This window comes from Phlebotomus papatasi, chromosome 2, assembly GCF_024763615.1.
Source record: "Phlebotomus papatasi isolate M1 chromosome 2, Ppap_2.1, whole genome shotgun sequence".
NCBI lineage: Eukaryota > Metazoa > Arthropoda > Insecta > Diptera > Psychodidae > Phlebotomus > Phlebotomus papatasi.
Genome location: NC_077223.1, coordinates 110,956,181 through 110,972,018, shown reverse-complemented (window position 1 = coordinate 110,972,018; position 15,838 = coordinate 110,956,181). Strand labels below are relative to the sequence as shown.

General features: G+C 33.9%; 4 protein-coding genes across 4 annotated transcripts; 2 read left to right on the top strand and 2 right to left on the bottom strand.

Moving 5' to 3' along the window:
- The first annotated feature begins 79 nt into the window (after positions 1 to 79).
- On the top strand, positions 80 to 3,131 carry LOC129800851 (mesencephalic astrocyte-derived neurotrophic factor homolog). Its single transcript, XM_055845549.1, has 5 exons — positions 80 to 241; positions 386 to 487; positions 549 to 673; positions 739 to 880; positions 2,742 to 3,131. Exons 2-5 carry the CDS (start codon positions 406 to 408, stop codon positions 2,906 to 2,908), a joined length of 516 nt encoding a protein of 171 aa, XP_055701524.1. The 5' UTR covers positions 80 to 241; positions 386 to 405; the 3' UTR covers positions 2,909 to 3,131.
- A 16-nt stretch (positions 3,132 to 3,147) lies between these two features.
- Positions 3,148 to 10,327, bottom strand: LOC129800852 (uncharacterized). The gene is made up of 4 exons (XM_055845550.1): positions 10,140 to 10,327; positions 5,180 to 5,334; positions 3,568 to 3,846; positions 3,148 to 3,502 (listed from the first exon to the last, which is right to left on the bottom strand). The coding sequence occupies exons 2-4, from the start codon at positions 5,295 to 5,297 to the stop codon at positions 3,405 to 3,407; spliced, it is 495 nt and encodes a 164-aa protein (XP_055701525.1). The 5' UTR covers positions 5,298 to 5,334; positions 10,140 to 10,327; the 3' UTR covers positions 3,148 to 3,404.
- Positions 10,328 to 13,649: 3,322 nt separating this feature from the next.
- Positions 13,650 to 14,966, bottom strand: LOC129800848 (SKI8 subunit of superkiller complex protein). Its single transcript, XM_055845541.1, has 3 exons — positions 14,836 to 14,966; positions 14,217 to 14,741; positions 13,650 to 14,156 (listed from the first exon to the last, which is right to left on the bottom strand). The coding sequence occupies exons 1-3, from the start codon at positions 14,836 to 14,838 to the stop codon at positions 13,698 to 13,700; spliced, it is 987 nt and encodes a 328-aa protein (XP_055701516.1). The 5' UTR covers positions 14,839 to 14,966; the 3' UTR covers positions 13,650 to 13,697.
- A 31-nt stretch (positions 14,967 to 14,997) lies between these two features.
- On the top strand, positions 14,998 to 15,697 carry LOC129800849 (NADH dehydrogenase [ubiquinone] 1 alpha subcomplex subunit 13). The gene is made up of 3 exons (XM_055845543.1): positions 14,998 to 15,158; positions 15,225 to 15,445; positions 15,506 to 15,697. The coding sequence occupies exons 1-3, from the start codon at positions 15,071 to 15,073 to the stop codon at positions 15,641 to 15,643; spliced, it is 447 nt and encodes a 148-aa protein (XP_055701518.1). The 5' UTR covers positions 14,998 to 15,070; the 3' UTR covers positions 15,644 to 15,697.
- Positions 15,698 to 15,838: the final 141 nt, after the last annotated feature.

The following is a 15,838-nucleotide window of genomic DNA, read 5'->3' as shown; positions in this document are numbered from 1 at the left end:
AGTCGGCGAGGTGAATAGAAATCGATGAGGTGAATAAAACCAAAAGAAAAATGGTGAATATAGTATTTCGCTTTTTCGCCGACCAATCAGAAAACGCCAAGTTCTTCCCGGTGTCAGAAGCAAATTCAACTGAACATTTTTTTGTGAAATCCTTTTTATATCACTGAAGACAGTCATCAAGTTAGTGCAAGAAGCCCACGTTGTGATATACAATTTACTTAAATTAATTATTTTTCTATAGGTAAGTTGAATAGCTGTACATTTCGCAATAAACTCAAAATTGTGCTAAACATAACCTCATGGGAACTTTTAATCCCGAAAGGCTTTTTGCAACTAATTTGTTTTTCTCGGAATTTTCTCCTTAATTTTCATGGTAATTTCCCAGGAAGTGGCAAAAGAGGCACAATGAAGTCTTACATTTTGTATGCAGTACTTTTATCCGTGATGTGGACGTCATCACTAGCACTGAAGGAAGATGAATGCGAAGGTAAGAAAAAAAATTCTACAAAACAATTCACAAAATAATTTAAAAATTTTGAAATTTCCAGTCTGTGTTAAAACTGTTCAGAGATTTGCTGACACCCTTTCGGATGATGTCAAGAAGGATCCGAAGAAAATAGAGGATGAGTTCAAAGTATTCTGCAAAGGCCAGAAAAACAAGGAGCAGAGATTCGTAAGAATTTCTCTATAATACTGACGTGGTATTTTTATTTGATTTTTTATTTAATTTGCTTTCAGTGCTACTACTTGGGAGGACTGGAAGAGTCAGCCACCGGGATTCTCGGTGAATTATCGAAGCCTCTGAGTTGGTCAATGCCAGCTGACAAGATTTGCGAGAAGCTCAAGAAGAAGGATGCTCAGATCTGTGACTTGCGATACGGTAAGTCTTCCGATTCTAATATAAAATCCATAACAGACCTTAGGATAAGTCGAGAGATGGTTTTATGAAATATATTATTGCGATTGACAGGAAGAAGATAAAGAATAGTCAAGTCAGGAGCTTAATTTGAATTATTCCTCCCGGAATCAAAAAATGCTTGTTGAATTCCAAGATAATGAATAGAACTCAGTAAAGAATATCTGCCCCTATTTGTAGAAAATACTCATAAATAGATACGGTAAATAATTCACTGGAACGGACGTAAAAAAAAAACAATTTATTACTAATTATAACGTTTTTAATAGCATATCTCCGATTTTGTTATTTTTCCGCGTTTCTAGAAACATTTCTTATGATTCTGGAAGTCTTTTCGCATGCCGTGATTTCGATTACGCTTTTTTACAAACATCTCCGTGTTTATTTTGTCGAAACATTTGCGTGTTTCTAGAGGCATTTCCATTTTGGAGACATTTCCGAGCTTCTAGAAACATTTCTGTGATTCTAGAAACTTTTTTTTATGTTATTTTCGATTCAATTTCGAGTTTCTAGAAACATTTCCGTGTCTCTTGGATTATGAAATTATGATTCCGTGCTTCTAGCAACATTTCTGTGATTTTAGAAACATTTACGTGTTTCCTCGATTTAATTTCAAGTTTCTAGATACATCTCCGTGTTTCTAGAAATGTTTCTACGATTCCAGAAATATTTTCTTGTTTCGTGGATTTAATTTCGGTTTCTAGAAACATTTCTGTGTTTCTTGGATGCAACGGATGCAACTGTGTGCTTTTAGAAATATTTGTGTTTCTAGAAATATTTTCTTGTTTCCTCGATTTAATTTCAAATTTCTAGAAACATCTCCGTGTTTCTTGGACGCGACTCCGTGTTTCTAGAAATATTTCTGTGATTCTAGAAACGTTTTCTTGTTTCTTCGATTTTCTAGAAACATCTCCATGTTTCTCGCATGCAATTTCGTGCTTCTAAACTTTCTAAACACATTTCTATGATTCTTGAAACGTTTGCTTGATTTTTCAATTCAAATTCGAGTTTTTAGAAACATTTCCATTTTGGATGCGACTAAGTATTTCTAGCAACATTTTTGTGATCCTAGAAACATTTTCTTATTTTTTAAATTTAATTTCTAGTTTTTAGAAAGATTCTAAAAGCATTTCTAGAGACGTATGCTTGTCTTTTCGATTTAATTCTGAGTTTCTTGAAACGTTTCCGTATTTCTGTGACGCGACTCTATGTTTCTAGAAGCATTTCTGTTATTTTAGAAACGTGTTTGCTTGATTCTTCAACACTAAATTTCTAGAAACATTTTCGTATTTCTTTGATGCAACTCCACTCTTCTAGAAACATTTGCTTGCTTTTTCAATATAAGTTTCAAGTTTCTATAAACATTTTTCTATTTCTTGGATTCTGCTCCATGCCATTAGAAACATTTCTCTGGTTCTGAAACGTTCGCGTGTTTCTTAGATGCATATACGCTTTCCTGGAAATGTTTCCATGTTTCCTAGATTTAATTAAAAGTTTCTAGAAATCTAGAAACTTTTCAATGTTTCTTGGATCCGATTAAGTCACCCTAAAACGGTTTTATGAAAAATATTCCTTTTCTGCACAACAAGGAACAACAACTAAAACATATCAAAACACTATTTTTATCTTGATTTTGCTAAATTTCAGCAAAATTTTGCAAAGTTTAGCTTTTAGTGCTCACTGGATACCACGCAATTAAATAGAAAATCTAAATCATAAATAAATCAATAAATATTAAGCTAATCCGTATCTCGGCTCAGGTCTGTGAGGAACATAAGTTGTAAATCTTCCTAAATGCATGCTAAAAGTTAATGAATGTTTGCAGAGAAACAAATTGACTTGAATACCGTTGATCTGAAGAAGCTCAAAGTGAGAGATCTGAAGAAGATACTTTCAGATTGGGATGAGACTTGCGATGGTTGTCTTGAGAAGACGGACTACATCAACAGGATAGAAGAGCTTAAGCCTCAATACACAAGGACTGAATTGTAGAATCCTGTTTCCATTTATTTCGCGTATTTAAGTTGGAATTCCAAATCAATTCTTTTTTGCCCAATAAGTTAAATTAAAATATGTTTCTTTTGTCTAATAATTAATTAAAAATCTTAGCAAATTGTATCAAATTATATTTTCATTTGTACGATGATGATCGTAGGGAAAGAATATATTTTGCAAAAATTACCGTCAATAAAGATAATAACTTTCTGAAAATGCATTCAGTAAAATAGCAATTTATTTAGTGTCTAGAGTTAATTTATTTTTATTATCCTAAGACAATTAATGGCTCTTCTTTTTACATTATACAAAAATAATGAAATGTTTTGCAAAAAAACACTTATTTTCTAATGTGGCATCATTAAGAACGGATGAGAAGTAAATAAATTATTAAGTTGATGCGATAGACACATAACACACAGTCAGTTGGATTATTGTTCACATATCCGACAAAATTTGCACTGCAAAATTTTCTTTTTGTTTTTGTGTTTGATCAACGACGATATGGTTGTGAATATCTTCCACGATCGTTATCTTCTTTGAGTATTTGGAAGAAGCTGAATGTCACTAGCCACATGTATACATAGACGACTGTGGAAAAACAAATATACAGAGTGTTTTAGAGGAGAAGATGTGAGACTGGCGGATTAACTTACCAACTGACAGGAGGCCAAATATTAGCCAGAGAACACCAGCCAGAACTAATCCATCGATGAAGAAGACCACTGAGGTATAGATTACACTTACAAGGAGACCAACGGCAAGTACGATCCCAAGCACTACCCAGGGTAGCATGAGATAGTGGTTCCTTTTAAGTACTCCCACAATCATCAACAAGCAAATAAGGATGGTCATGCAGAGATTAATAGCCAGGATTATCTTTACGACGGATGACGGCAGCCAATCAATAACGATTGTTTTGAATTCCACTCGAGCTAGGAAGAAAATAAATAATTTACCATAGATCTTATACAAAATCGTTTAGTTTTTTGAGTAAACCCCGCCCACAAATAATTTTAAGTCACGCCCCTTTGGAATATATAGTCTTTTAAATTTGAAGATTCCGAATCTTAAATTTTTAATAAGAAATGATTGGGCATTTCAGAGACTAGCCATTCATTCAAACTCAATTGAAGGTGAGGTTTCAATATCATGCGGTTTTGCCCCTTGAAAAATAAGCCACACCCTCTTATTGGGTTGTTATTGGGGCAGTGGCATGACATTTCCTATGTTTCCCATATGTTTCTAGCAAGCCGAAAAAACTTTTGAGTTTATTAGCTGTTTTCTGTCATTTTAGAATGAATAAGCAAAAAATACTAATAGAAAATAAAAGCCAATTTAATAACGAAGAGGCAACCAAAAACCCCAAATTGGCAACCTACGTAGTTTTGGAGATATCTCGTGAAATATGTACGAAAACAGGAAAAAAATACACTAAAACCGGTCGCATTTTTCAGAGCTAATGTCACCCCCTGTATTGGGGTAATATGGAATCTGAAATTATTCCAAATTACCTTATTGTACCCTGTGTAGGGGAATACTTAGAATTCAAAGGAAACCAAATTAGAATTGGAACTACTCTCTTAACTCTTTCGTATCTTTTGGGAGTCTGAGTACCCAAAGCTGCATATGAATATTCTCTGAAAAACAATGTTTTTTTTTAATTATTCAGAATTGATAAAAAACCGATTCTTGTCGATGATTAAAAACTATAAGGATGTCCAAATGTAAGATATTTTTTTGTAGGACCTCAATTAATTCCTAAGCTTAGATATTTTTGATTAAAAAATGATGAAATTGGCTTGCAGCATATGCTGCGGTCCGGAAAGGAGTTAAAACTTTTATTAACATTTAGAATTAGTCAAGTCGCAAAGTCAAGGCCTTTGTAGGTGCTTGTCCTTGCTTAAACCTTTTTATATTTGAATCCCATCGTGTCCTGTGATTGGACAGGATTTGAAAGCCTTTAATCAGGCAAACAAAGAACGTCATGCTCAAATCCAAAAATATTTAGTCTGATTAGGGGCGTGGTCTATCTTTAATTAGGGTGTCGGATCCTCTAGGTTTCACCTACTATTTAATTTATGGTGATGTTTTTGCTTATGCTTCGCTTTAACCATTTATTCAAATATAAGAATTTCGTACGTTTTAATTGTAATGGGTCATATCTTCTGAAGGTGGGCGCGGCCTAAAATTACTATCGCGATAGCTCACTGAGGAAGTATCTTCCTACAGAATGTATAACAAAAAAAAAATAGCTATTTATCTTACCAACAAACATGACGATTAGTGATGCAATGGCCAGGAGAATCCCGCAGACGCCAGAGATAATACTTCCCGTCCGCAGACTCTGGCACAGGCAGCATGTTTTGAGTATTGGACCCGCCATTCTCCAATTCGTTCCTAAGTGACGATGTGTGTTTTAGCTAAAATTAGAATAAGAAGCATTAGTGTGTGCTGCAAATAATCTCATCATCTGATGCCATCAGATGACTCTGAGTTGGGAGTTGGGTGACCTTCTGGCGCAATTGCTCCTGGTGGATTTTGTGCGTGTGATACAGACCCAAAAACCTAGAATGTATCTCTCGCACTGCTACAATTTCTTCCCTTGAACATATTGCGCTAATTTTAACTCTCCCATAGGATTTTCATTTTAACTGGATTTCTTCATCAGTCTCTCTGTAAATGAGTGTCAAGGTATATTTCTTGCCAAATTCAACGAAAGTTCAAGATACAAAACTAAACTTCTAATTTTTGCTACAAATATTCAGAGAAATTACTTCTCAATGATTATAAACATGAAGCACTTCAATTTCTTAAGGTAAAACCTTTCAAATACTTGTGGTGTCTTTGATAAAAATCCTTATTCTTATCAACAATAGCATAAGTGCATTTCCAAGTAATTTATTTAGTCGGAAAGTTTTTTTTTACGAATGTGTAAAGAAGAACCACTTCAATTTCACAAAAGTAAACCCTTCAAATACTTTTGGTGTCTTTGGTGAATTAAAATGAAAGGAAATCTATTCTGAAAAGTTTCTAATAAAAAAACAATAAGAATTTGATCTCCTGAAATTACATTGAGTGATTAGAATTGACAAAGAAAAACAAAATTGAGAATAAATAGTATATAAATTTAAAGAAATAAAAACAAAAATAGGGATTTGCTACAAAAAGTTTGGTGATTGATGTGTGAGAATTTTCTCTCTAGTTCGTGAGTATTATCTTTGAAATTTCACACCAGTGAAAGTAAAATCACAGTGCATGTCACGATCCTTCTCTCAGTATGTTTTCTGAAGCATCAAACCATTGAGAAATTGATGTAGGTGGAATGTCTTTTTATTTAAAATCACAAAACCAATATCTCTGCCTATATTTACTAAATGCTAGAAAATATTTCATATCATAAAGGCTAAAAAGAGGATCTTGAGTTAATTGTGGAATTTCAATTTAAATATCTGAAAGTCGTGATGATTCTGCAGCCTACACGGCCACACGAGAAGATGAATCTTCATTCTGTTTTCCATTTCTTCGTTGAAAAATGCTTGAGTCGGGAAATGCTCCCAAATGTGATTTACATAAAATAACAATTGGATTCACATGTGCTGGGTGTTAATAGATTTTGACCACTTTATTCCTATGTCTCTGTTTCTAAACTTTACTAGCATCTTCAAGATGTTTTGACTCCTCTTCGCCTCAAATGCCTCAAATAGTTGCCGAGATGTCTTTTCACCATTTATTAACGTATACTAAAAGTCACTGACGAGCTTTTCGATCTTATAGAATACGTGATTCATTGTTAATTCATTTTACAAAGTTGTTGAAAAATATGAGGTAATATTTGGAATTCCGGCCCAAACCCGTTTCGAAGATCGTTTATTGATTTTACAACAATTTCTAAAACAGAGAATTGTCCAAAACCTAAATTGGGGCAAAATGTAACAAACTGAGAACTTCCAGAATTCTATATATCTTCTAAAGACATCCCAGGATTTTAGTTTTTGCAATATGCCTATGATAAATCAGGAAATGAGAAATTATACAATGATAAGAATATGTAATTCTTTTTAAACATACAAAGTTTTAAAGGATTCGAACAATGAATGTTGAAATATTCCCTTCGTTCCGAAGAAAGTCATACGTTTACTAGGGTAAAGTGGTACAAGTTGGACAATGGTACAATTTGGAAAGGGCTTTTTGTCTTGATAAATTTAGTACTTCATTTTTATTTGTATATTTTTAATGCTTTAGTTTTATAATTTGGTTTCTTGTGCTTAAAAACAAATGTTGTACTGTATTTATCAAGAAAAAAGCCATGTCCAAATTGTACCGGCGAATTGTCCAACTTGTAACACTAATTCCAAAAATTATATCACTTTACCCTACTACATTTTATTTGAAATATATGACATTTTTGGAACAGAAGAAGTAAAAACATTGAAATTTTGAGCTATTTTTTAAGCGATGTATTATTTACTCGTTAGTTTATCCAGAATAATTTAGACACGTTGATTACGAATGCGTTGATTATTTTACGGTTTTCAAAAAAAAAGTACTATTTGGGGTTAAAACTTATCCCCAAAAAAAACATGTTTTTTTTAAAACAGAGTTTGCAAAGAAATATTATTATCGTTAGTCTTACAGTGGGACCTCAATAGAGTCAACTATTTATTTTCAGGCCTGTTGACTCTATTGGATTCGTTGACTCTATTGGAATCCGAAAAAATCAATTAAAATGTGAAATTTTGATATAAAGGGGCAATATTTTATGTTTTTACTGGATCATTGATAAATTCAAGACGATAGTAGAATATTTCATTAAATTAAACCACAAATGCTAAATCCTCTGGCCCAAAAAGTCGTGTGTTTAAGCAAAAGTTGGAGATTAATGAATGATTTTTAAGAATAGTTTTTTTTTTATTATTAGTAAATACACTCAGTTCCGGGATTATGCACATTTTCGGGACCGTAAAAACGCGCGAAATGGCGTTATAAGAGAGAATTATTATTATAAGATTAGAGAAGAGAACTTTCAATCAGTCAAAAAGACTAAAATCACATTATTAAAATTATTATTTTGTTCGAAAATGATTACACGGTTAATATACCTACGAATTTTATTACAAAATTACCATAAAATAAATAAATTACATAAATATTTTTTTCTTGTGTTCAAAGTTATTACGTTGATACATAATAAGACTGGTTTTTATTTTGAAAAGATCATATTAAAATCATATAATATTATTAGTTCAATAATTCAAGAAAAGTTGACTCTATCTGAGTCAATTTGGGTCCAAGTTGACACTATCAGAGTCCGTAGAGTAAAAAAATAGCTGTTGACTCTAATGGGGATTGACTCTATCGGAGGTTGACTCTATCAAAGTCCCACTGTATTCATTTATTTTGATGTACAGGGCTGTTTTTAGCTGAGATTCTTTACAATCTTAGCTTTTTCCATTTTTGTCTATTACTAAGTTTACATTGAAAAACATATTATCTTTAAGATAGAGGAAAATTATCCTTAATAATTTTGTAGAGCGGTAAATTTCCTATATAAATATTCTGATAAGGAATCTCTAATCTTCTAGCAGCTAGTGAAAAAATAAAATATACTTTTTGCAACTTTTTGTTACTATTTGCCCCATGTATCCCAAAAAATGCGTGTATTTTTTTTTTAAGTTCTTTAAGAAATGCATTCGTATTCCAATAAATATTTAAAAAAAAACGTAAAAAGTTAAAAAAGAGTTTGTGAATTTTGTATTCTGAACTTTTTACCAAATAACTTATAACAAGGAAGCATTATGTTAGTTCACATTTAATTTATAAAACCAATTATCAGTTACACACCTGATTAAATTCATAGCGATCATACTATTTACACCTATTTTTTATAATTTTTTTTTGGTAGTGACCAATATAAAATTGGTTTATTTTTTAAATAAAGTTGAGATAGAAAGTTTACGTGAATAGATTTACATAAGATTACTGACATCTTTTTTTTACTGAAACTGATCATGAAGTGTGGAATATGGTACCGACTACCGACCGGTCGGATCGATTTTGATGGCTGATATATTTTATTATTAGAAAGCAAATTCATGAGAGAAATCACACAAAATTTTCACACAAAAACATCTGTTCAGAAATAAGTGAATGTGTCTCGGATAAAGAAAAAATGTTATGTTGTATGAGATAATTCGTATTATATAAAATTGAATAGATAGTAACCAATTTTAATCTAAACTAGAAATGTGTATTTGCTTTGACCTCCTCATGGATGTTTAAAATATATTTCTATGAATATGAGTCCAATCGGAAGTGGTAAACAAAACCGCATCATTACAATATCAGTCTTTCTAAAAGAACCTCAGCTGATTCTAATATATAGAAAAGAGATAGTCTATAGATAATTCTTCATTTAGTTAGGTATAAGAAGTGTAAGCCATTTGGGTTGGTGGTTTTAGAGATGAGTGGTATGGGAGGATGGGTGGATGAGTCCAAGTTCTGCAATTTTTTTTCTTTACAGGAAATGGTTAAGGCTTTTCAATGGCAAAAGCCACAGAGAATGTGAATGTGAGGAGTCCAATATTGGCCGTATTTATCTCGCGCCTATTTTTACCGCCAAAGCAATAATACACACAAATACTAATATAGTGTCTAAATCACCTCCTCCTCGCACATAGATTTCTAATCTAGCGGAAAATGTCACTTAAAGCTCAAGATATTAATGAAGATTTTATTCATTCAATTCCTGTACTTTCTTGAATCTCTAATCATCCAGTGGATATGATGAATGTAATATACTTCCAAGAAGTTGGCGAACTTACGAACACAATGACAAAATTTCACAGAGAGCAATAAAGTCGATTAACCAGCGCAAAAATACGATTATACTAAAATAAAGTAGATCAACAAATATCTTGTTGCATCACTTGAAATTGAATTATTGCGTTTTTTTCTGTGTCAACTCGTTGCGTTTTCAATTAACAAAATACCATCTACAATTTGTAGCAATTTATCTTAAAGAGCATGTAGCTTTTATTGCAATGGAATTACTAAGAAATCATTACATGTGAGGGAATAAGATTGAATTTGTATTTCTTTTATTTTTAGATGAATTACGTTAGCTAAATTCTACAGATGATGCACCCATATGGCCAATAATTGAGGTATTTTGCCCGTAGAATCTCAACACTATCCTCATTTTTTGTGTACTATCGGTTATCGTTACCTTTTAATGAAATGATCCTCCCACTAGAAGTCACTGAATCCTTTTAAATTCGTGGCCTTTTCTCGGAAACTCGTATTTGATATGATTGAGTGTGTGTGGGGGAGAAAATCACTCGCGCAAATCCATTTATTTATTACGACTCCGATGCTCGCGTTGGACTAACTGTGGCCGTTTGAAGACTCTGAAGGCAAACTGGCTCTGGTTGGCGACGGGGCACGGGGGCGTGAGGAGCATAAGATTTTTCGTTGTGTTGGCGATGATGTAATAACTGCCTTAGTGTGGAGAAATCGCATGGAATTATCTCATGCGACTGTACTAAATACACAAAATGGTCTTATACAATTAGTTATTTCAAAGAAAAATACTTCTTTCAGAAACAGAAGGTTTGTCGGATTTTAGCCAAGACACACTCAGGAGATTATAACAGAAAGCAAAGAAACGAACCACAAGGAGATTTTCATTTTCCAAGATTCAACGGTGAGTAGAACAGTTACATACGGTGCTTTATTTTACTAAGGCCTATTTAAATATGGGTCTTTTGAAATCAATCCCATTTGTCTCATGAATGGATGTACCTCTGAAAATATCCTCATTATCCCTTATAAACCCTTTTAACCCCCCTAGTGTGATTTGGCTAAAATATAAAACCCGATTTAATTAAAATGGATTGATAAAGTAATTTAATATACTTTTAATAGGTTTTACTGAAAATATTCATTACTGATCTTAAATAATTAATCGATAAATTGAAAATGTTTACTTATCAGATTCTTTAAAACACAATGATAGGCGAAACAAAAGAAAAAAACTAACCCAAGATATATGTATCGCCCTATACTAGTTAAATAGCAAAATACTAATTATTTAAAGTTAATAGTCAATAACAAAGAGGGACCGTGGGCCTGTAAAAAACGAGGAAGAGGTATAAGACCTATCAGCCCTACTCTGAAAAAAAATGTTTTATGAATAAGAATATGGAAAAGTTTTATCAAATCGGCGGCCAACTGAATCTTGTTAAAAGTTTGTAAAAAGGGTGTTTTCCATATAAAATGTAAGAAAAAGTTTTGTTAAATTGGTCAATAACATACTTTTAACAAAATTTCAACAAAATCCATTTGTTCGTTTAACAAGACATTTTTTTTCAGAGTACAGTCAAGAACAAATCTCAAAATTCCGAATTAGAAATCATTCTGTATTACCCCATTTTGAGTGTTTCAAACTATCCCTACCCGATATATCTCTACTCACATCTACACGCAAATGTGCATTCCGGATTCCGGACACTTAATTTTGCATTTCACGAATCTTGATCCAATGATCACCATGTGGATGGACTCAGATCTAACCAGTTCTAGAAGAGAAATGGGGAAGAAGCAAAAGAATTCCTTGTCTAGAACAATCCTGGGGATAGTCATCATGTGGATGGACACAAGACTGACCATTTCTGAGTGAAAAATCAGGAAGAAGCAGGAAAATTCTCTGTGCAGGGCAATTTTGGGGATGGTCATTCTGAGGATGGACCCAGAATTTGAGCAGTTCTGGTAGAAAAATTAGGATCTTTTCCCGAATTCAATAAATTAGAGGTCTTAAATTCATTATAATTAGAGATTTTTACAAAGATTGGACTTGTAGCGACCACTTTCAAATAAAATAAAAAATTAAATTTTTGGTTCGTACATAAACACTTTAATGCAAAAAAAATTAAATTTAAGAAAGCAAGACCATCATTTATCATTCTATGTTATAATCTCTCCAAGTGTGTCCCGGCTAAAATAGAAAATCTGACATATTTTCCTATTTTTAAAAACTTTGAAATGCAGTCGCATGGGCTTTTTTTAACAAATTTAAATTTAAAAATAAAGAATAAAGCTACAAAATTTTATATTTAAATTAGATTAAATGTATTATTTTTTAAAATATTTATTCAATTATAAAATAATTAAATTAACCCTCTAACGGTGTTTTCTTTAATATGCGAAAAAAAGTTCTAAAACAATATTTTCTAGAATAATTATGGTCCAATAAAGTCGAAAAAACCATCCATTCTTTATTATCTCCTTTAGTTTAGGCGCTAGATGAGAAAATATAAAATTTTTTGAAACTCTTTTTGCTTCTAAAATTCACATTTTTAGTTTCTTCAAATTTTTTAAATAACATATACAAAGTAGAATGACATATCTTTCAGTAAAAAATAAATTTATTTTAGTGATAACTTTAAATCTGTATTTTTATGGAAATTGGATATGAGTTTTTATGCACAAATATTTTTTGTTGCTTTTTCTCTGACCTGTCACACAAAACTGAGAATAGCAACAAAACGAAGAGTCAAAATGAGTTCAAGCTTTCAAGATGTGTTTAAGACTATTACCGAGGACACTACAGCATGTTTAAATAAATAAAACCTTTATTGTCGCTGTAAATGTGAGTTTTGTGAAGACCTCCTGGAAGCGGTCTTACCCGTTAGAGGGTTAAGAAGCCCTCTAAATATTCGAGCACAAACAAACAGAAAAAAGGGCAAAACTGCATCGGACTAAAGCGCTCAGTGGAAGATTTGTTTGCTAAATGGAGTTTTCGAAATAAAATATCTTTGTTTATTATTTAGATGCTCTTCGAAAATAGTGAATTCTTGACGGAAATTAAGAAAAGTTATTATTCTGCTATTCCAATCAAAAAATGAACTTTTTTTTAGCACTACTGTTCTCAAGTGCTTCTACATGATCGATTTTTCTGTGGATAGGTTTCTATCACGAGTGTTTGCTTGTTATAGAACATGACGAGGATTGGGGAAAATAGTCGAGACAAAAATCAATATTTCATTGGAATAGCCCCATGACCCATCTTGGCAAATTTTCATTTCGAAAGAGAATCCTTTCCCATTTACAACTCTGAGTACTCAAAGGAAAATATGGATTTTTCCGAATTTTTGTTGTCTTATTTAGAATTGATAAAAATCGGATATTTTTCGTTGGAGCTTGGATAATAGTGCTTTTCCAAAGATATATGAAAAAGGGAAATCCTCCTGAACATTTTTTTAGCACATGACTGTTCTCAAGTTCTTCTGCATTATCGACTTTTTTTTGGATAGGTTCCTGTCTCGACTGTTTTCCCTAGCCCTCGTCGTGTCCTAAAACCACCAAATAATCGTGATAAGAACCAATATAAAGAAGTCGATATTGTAGAAGGACTTGAGAACGTTGAGAACAGTCATGTTCTAAAAACTGTTCAGGAAAAAGATTTTTCCGTTTGATTTTTCATTGGAATAACACTATAATTCCTGAGCTAAAATATTTTTGATCAGAAAATCATGTAATTGGTTTGCTGATTATGTTACTGTCGTTATGGTCCGGAAAGAAATAAATCAGTCTTTGGCAGAATCTCACCAAGTGCTGCTCTTGAAAAGAAATCTCTCAGAATCAGTACAAAATTCTTTAGTGGACAAATCGAGAGAAATCGCTTTAGAAAAGCGCCAAAAATTTCTCCCAATTGAATCGCGTGCAACTACCAAATAAGTTTCATGCAACTAAAAATTATTCACATCATTTATTTGGCGCAAAAATGTTACACCACGTTCTTAGGGCAATCATAGAGATTGATGCTCCTATCCTCAGACACAGAAACGACTCTGTTACTGTCAGGACTGTATTTGACTCCCCAAACTTGATCAGCGTGATCCCGGAACGTGTGCAGGCAGCTTCGGTTGGACACTTCCCAGATTTTGACGGATTTGTCGCTGGAGCTGGATGTGAAGAATCTTCCGTCTCCGGAGAAGGAGACTGAAAGTACCCAGGACGCATGACCGGAAAGGGTTCCAACCACATCCGAATGAGCCACATCGTAGAGCTTCATGTGACCATCGTCGGAAGCTGTGAGAAGCATCTGAGAGTCCGGGGAGAAACACAGACTCCGGACAGACATTGCGTGTCCTTCCAGGGTTTGAGCTACTTTCCCTGCAGCCACATCGAAGATGTTAATAATCCCATCAATTGCTCCACTGGCGATGTACTTTCCATCCGGACTCTGAAAGAGGGAGAGACAGTCAATCACTGGGATTGGGGGAAGAGGGTCTTTGAATCTTACGTAGGCTATGCTGAGAGTGAATTTTCCATTCTGGGGATCCAGGACTTGTTCCGATCTGCCCGTTTCTACACTGTACAGAGAGATTTTGCCATCGTGAGAGCCTGAGATGACGTACTTGTCGCATGGGGAGAAATCAAGGGTCCAGAGATCAACAGGTCCCAGAGCCACTTGATTGAGAAGTTGTCCAGTTTCTGAATTCCAGAAGCACAAGCTAGAATCCAGAGAACTGCTCACGATTGTCTTTCCGTCTGAACTCACGGCAACAGATACCACTCCGAGGGAGTGTCCAGTCATTTGGTGACGCAACTGGAGGCGATTGTCTGTGAGATCCCAGACTTTGACAATATCATCCAATCCTCCGGTCACAATAAAATCACTAATTTGCTCTCCTCCGTCGCTTGCCATTGAATCCCGGCTGTTGTCTGGATCGTCATCCATGCGATTCGATGGGGTCTTTGTCCTGCCCCATGCACATGACCAAATATTGACTTCATGGGCATTTTCTTCCTTATGCAGAAGGGAATACTGAAAAGAAAACAACAAACAAGGTTAAGAAACATTTTAATCACTGAAAGTACAGCAGGAAAAGCAAAACTAATTACTGAATCTCACTACTTACCATTATGTGCAATAAATATGATTAAAATATCCACCAAAATCCTTTTAAATCTTTTTATTTTAGGAAATATTAATGATAACACGCTCTCCGCCGCGGTATATAGCAAAAATGTAAATAAACAACTGACAGCATGTGACATTTTCGAAATTCTCGAGTTGACTTTTTAGTTCGAAAAAGTAAAGTGTCAAAAGGTGGGATTACATAAAAATATTTTGTGCAGAATTCCTGCGGATTTATGGCCACAAGAACCCAAGATCTGCCCCCCAAAGGGGGCTATGGCCCCATCCCGTTCAAGAGAATACCGCCAAAGACCTATTTCAAAGGTAAGTGTACTGAATTATTGGTTTTCATGTTTTCTGTTTTTTTTTCATATCGTGCACCTTTTTCAGGAGCAACAATATTTGCTGCTTATTTGGGAATCAGTGCAGGAGCCTTCTATTTGTATGGCTTAAATTACAAACAGATTGAGAAAGAGGAGATTGAAATGCGCTCAGCGCGAAATGCAATCCTGCCGCTTCTCCGGGCAGAACGTGATCGTGAGTTCTTGAAGCAACTCCGGAGGAACCGTGACGAAGAAGCCAAATTGATGGCCAACGTTCCCGGATGGGAGGTAAATTAATAGTAAATGGAAATCTACTTGACATAGTGGAATTATTTGACTTATTTCTAGGTTGGTACCTGGTATGGAGAGCCAATTTACAAAACCCTTCCGGAAGACACTTTGATCACTCCAATGTTCAAGGAGTTCTACGGACATACCACGTACAAAGCAGCAGCTGACAGAGCGCATATTAAGTTGTGGAATTAAATTGTCTGAAAAATGTAGAGAAATTTTGATTAAATAAAGGAGCACGAATCGTTATTTGCATTTTCTTTTATTTTTTTCTTAAGATCTTCAAAATGCATTTTCGAAACAAAAATGGTGAGCAATGGTGAATATGATAGTTTTTTCCGCAAGGTAGCGCTGCTGTACATCCGCTGGATGACACAAAAATGGCGATTC

Coding starts and splice junctions, on each gene's coding strand:
- LOC129800852 (XM_055845550.1), bottom strand. CDS start 5,297: ATGGCGGGTCCAATACTCAAAACATGCTGCCTGTGCCAGAGTCTGCGG. Junction 3,847..5,179: donor ACTAATCGTCATGTTTGTTG/GTAAGATAAATA, acceptor TTTTCTTCCTAG/CTCGAGTGGAATTCAAAACA. Junction 3,503..3,567: donor ATTTGGCCTCCTGTCAGTTG/GTAAGTTAATCC, acceptor GTTTTTCCACAG/TCGTCTATGTATACATGTGG.
- LOC129800851 (XM_055845549.1), top strand. CDS start 406: ATGAAGTCTTACATTTTGTATGCAGTACTTTTATCCGTGATGTGGACG. Junction 488..548: donor GAAGGAAGATGAATGCGAAG/GTAAGAAAAAAA, acceptor TGAAATTTCCAG/TCTGTGTTAAAACTGTTCAG. Junction 881..2,741: donor GATCTGTGACTTGCGATACG/GTAAGTCTTCCG, acceptor GAATGTTTGCAG/AGAAACAAATTGACTTGAAT.
- LOC129800849 (XM_055845543.1), top strand. CDS start 15,071: ATGGCCACAAGAACCCAAGATCTGCCCCCCAAAGGGGGCTATGGCCCC. Junction 15,159..15,224: donor GCCAAAGACCTATTTCAAAG/GTAAGTGTACTG, acceptor CACCTTTTTCAG/GAGCAACAATATTTGCTGCT. Junction 15,446..15,505: donor CCAACGTTCCCGGATGGGAG/GTAAATTAATAG, acceptor ACTTATTTCTAG/GTTGGTACCTGGTATGGAGA.
- LOC129800848 (XM_055845541.1), bottom strand. Junction 14,157..14,216: donor TCACTCTCAGCATAGCCTAC/GTAAGATTCAAA, acceptor TCCCTCTTTCAG/AGTCCGGATGGAAAGTACAT.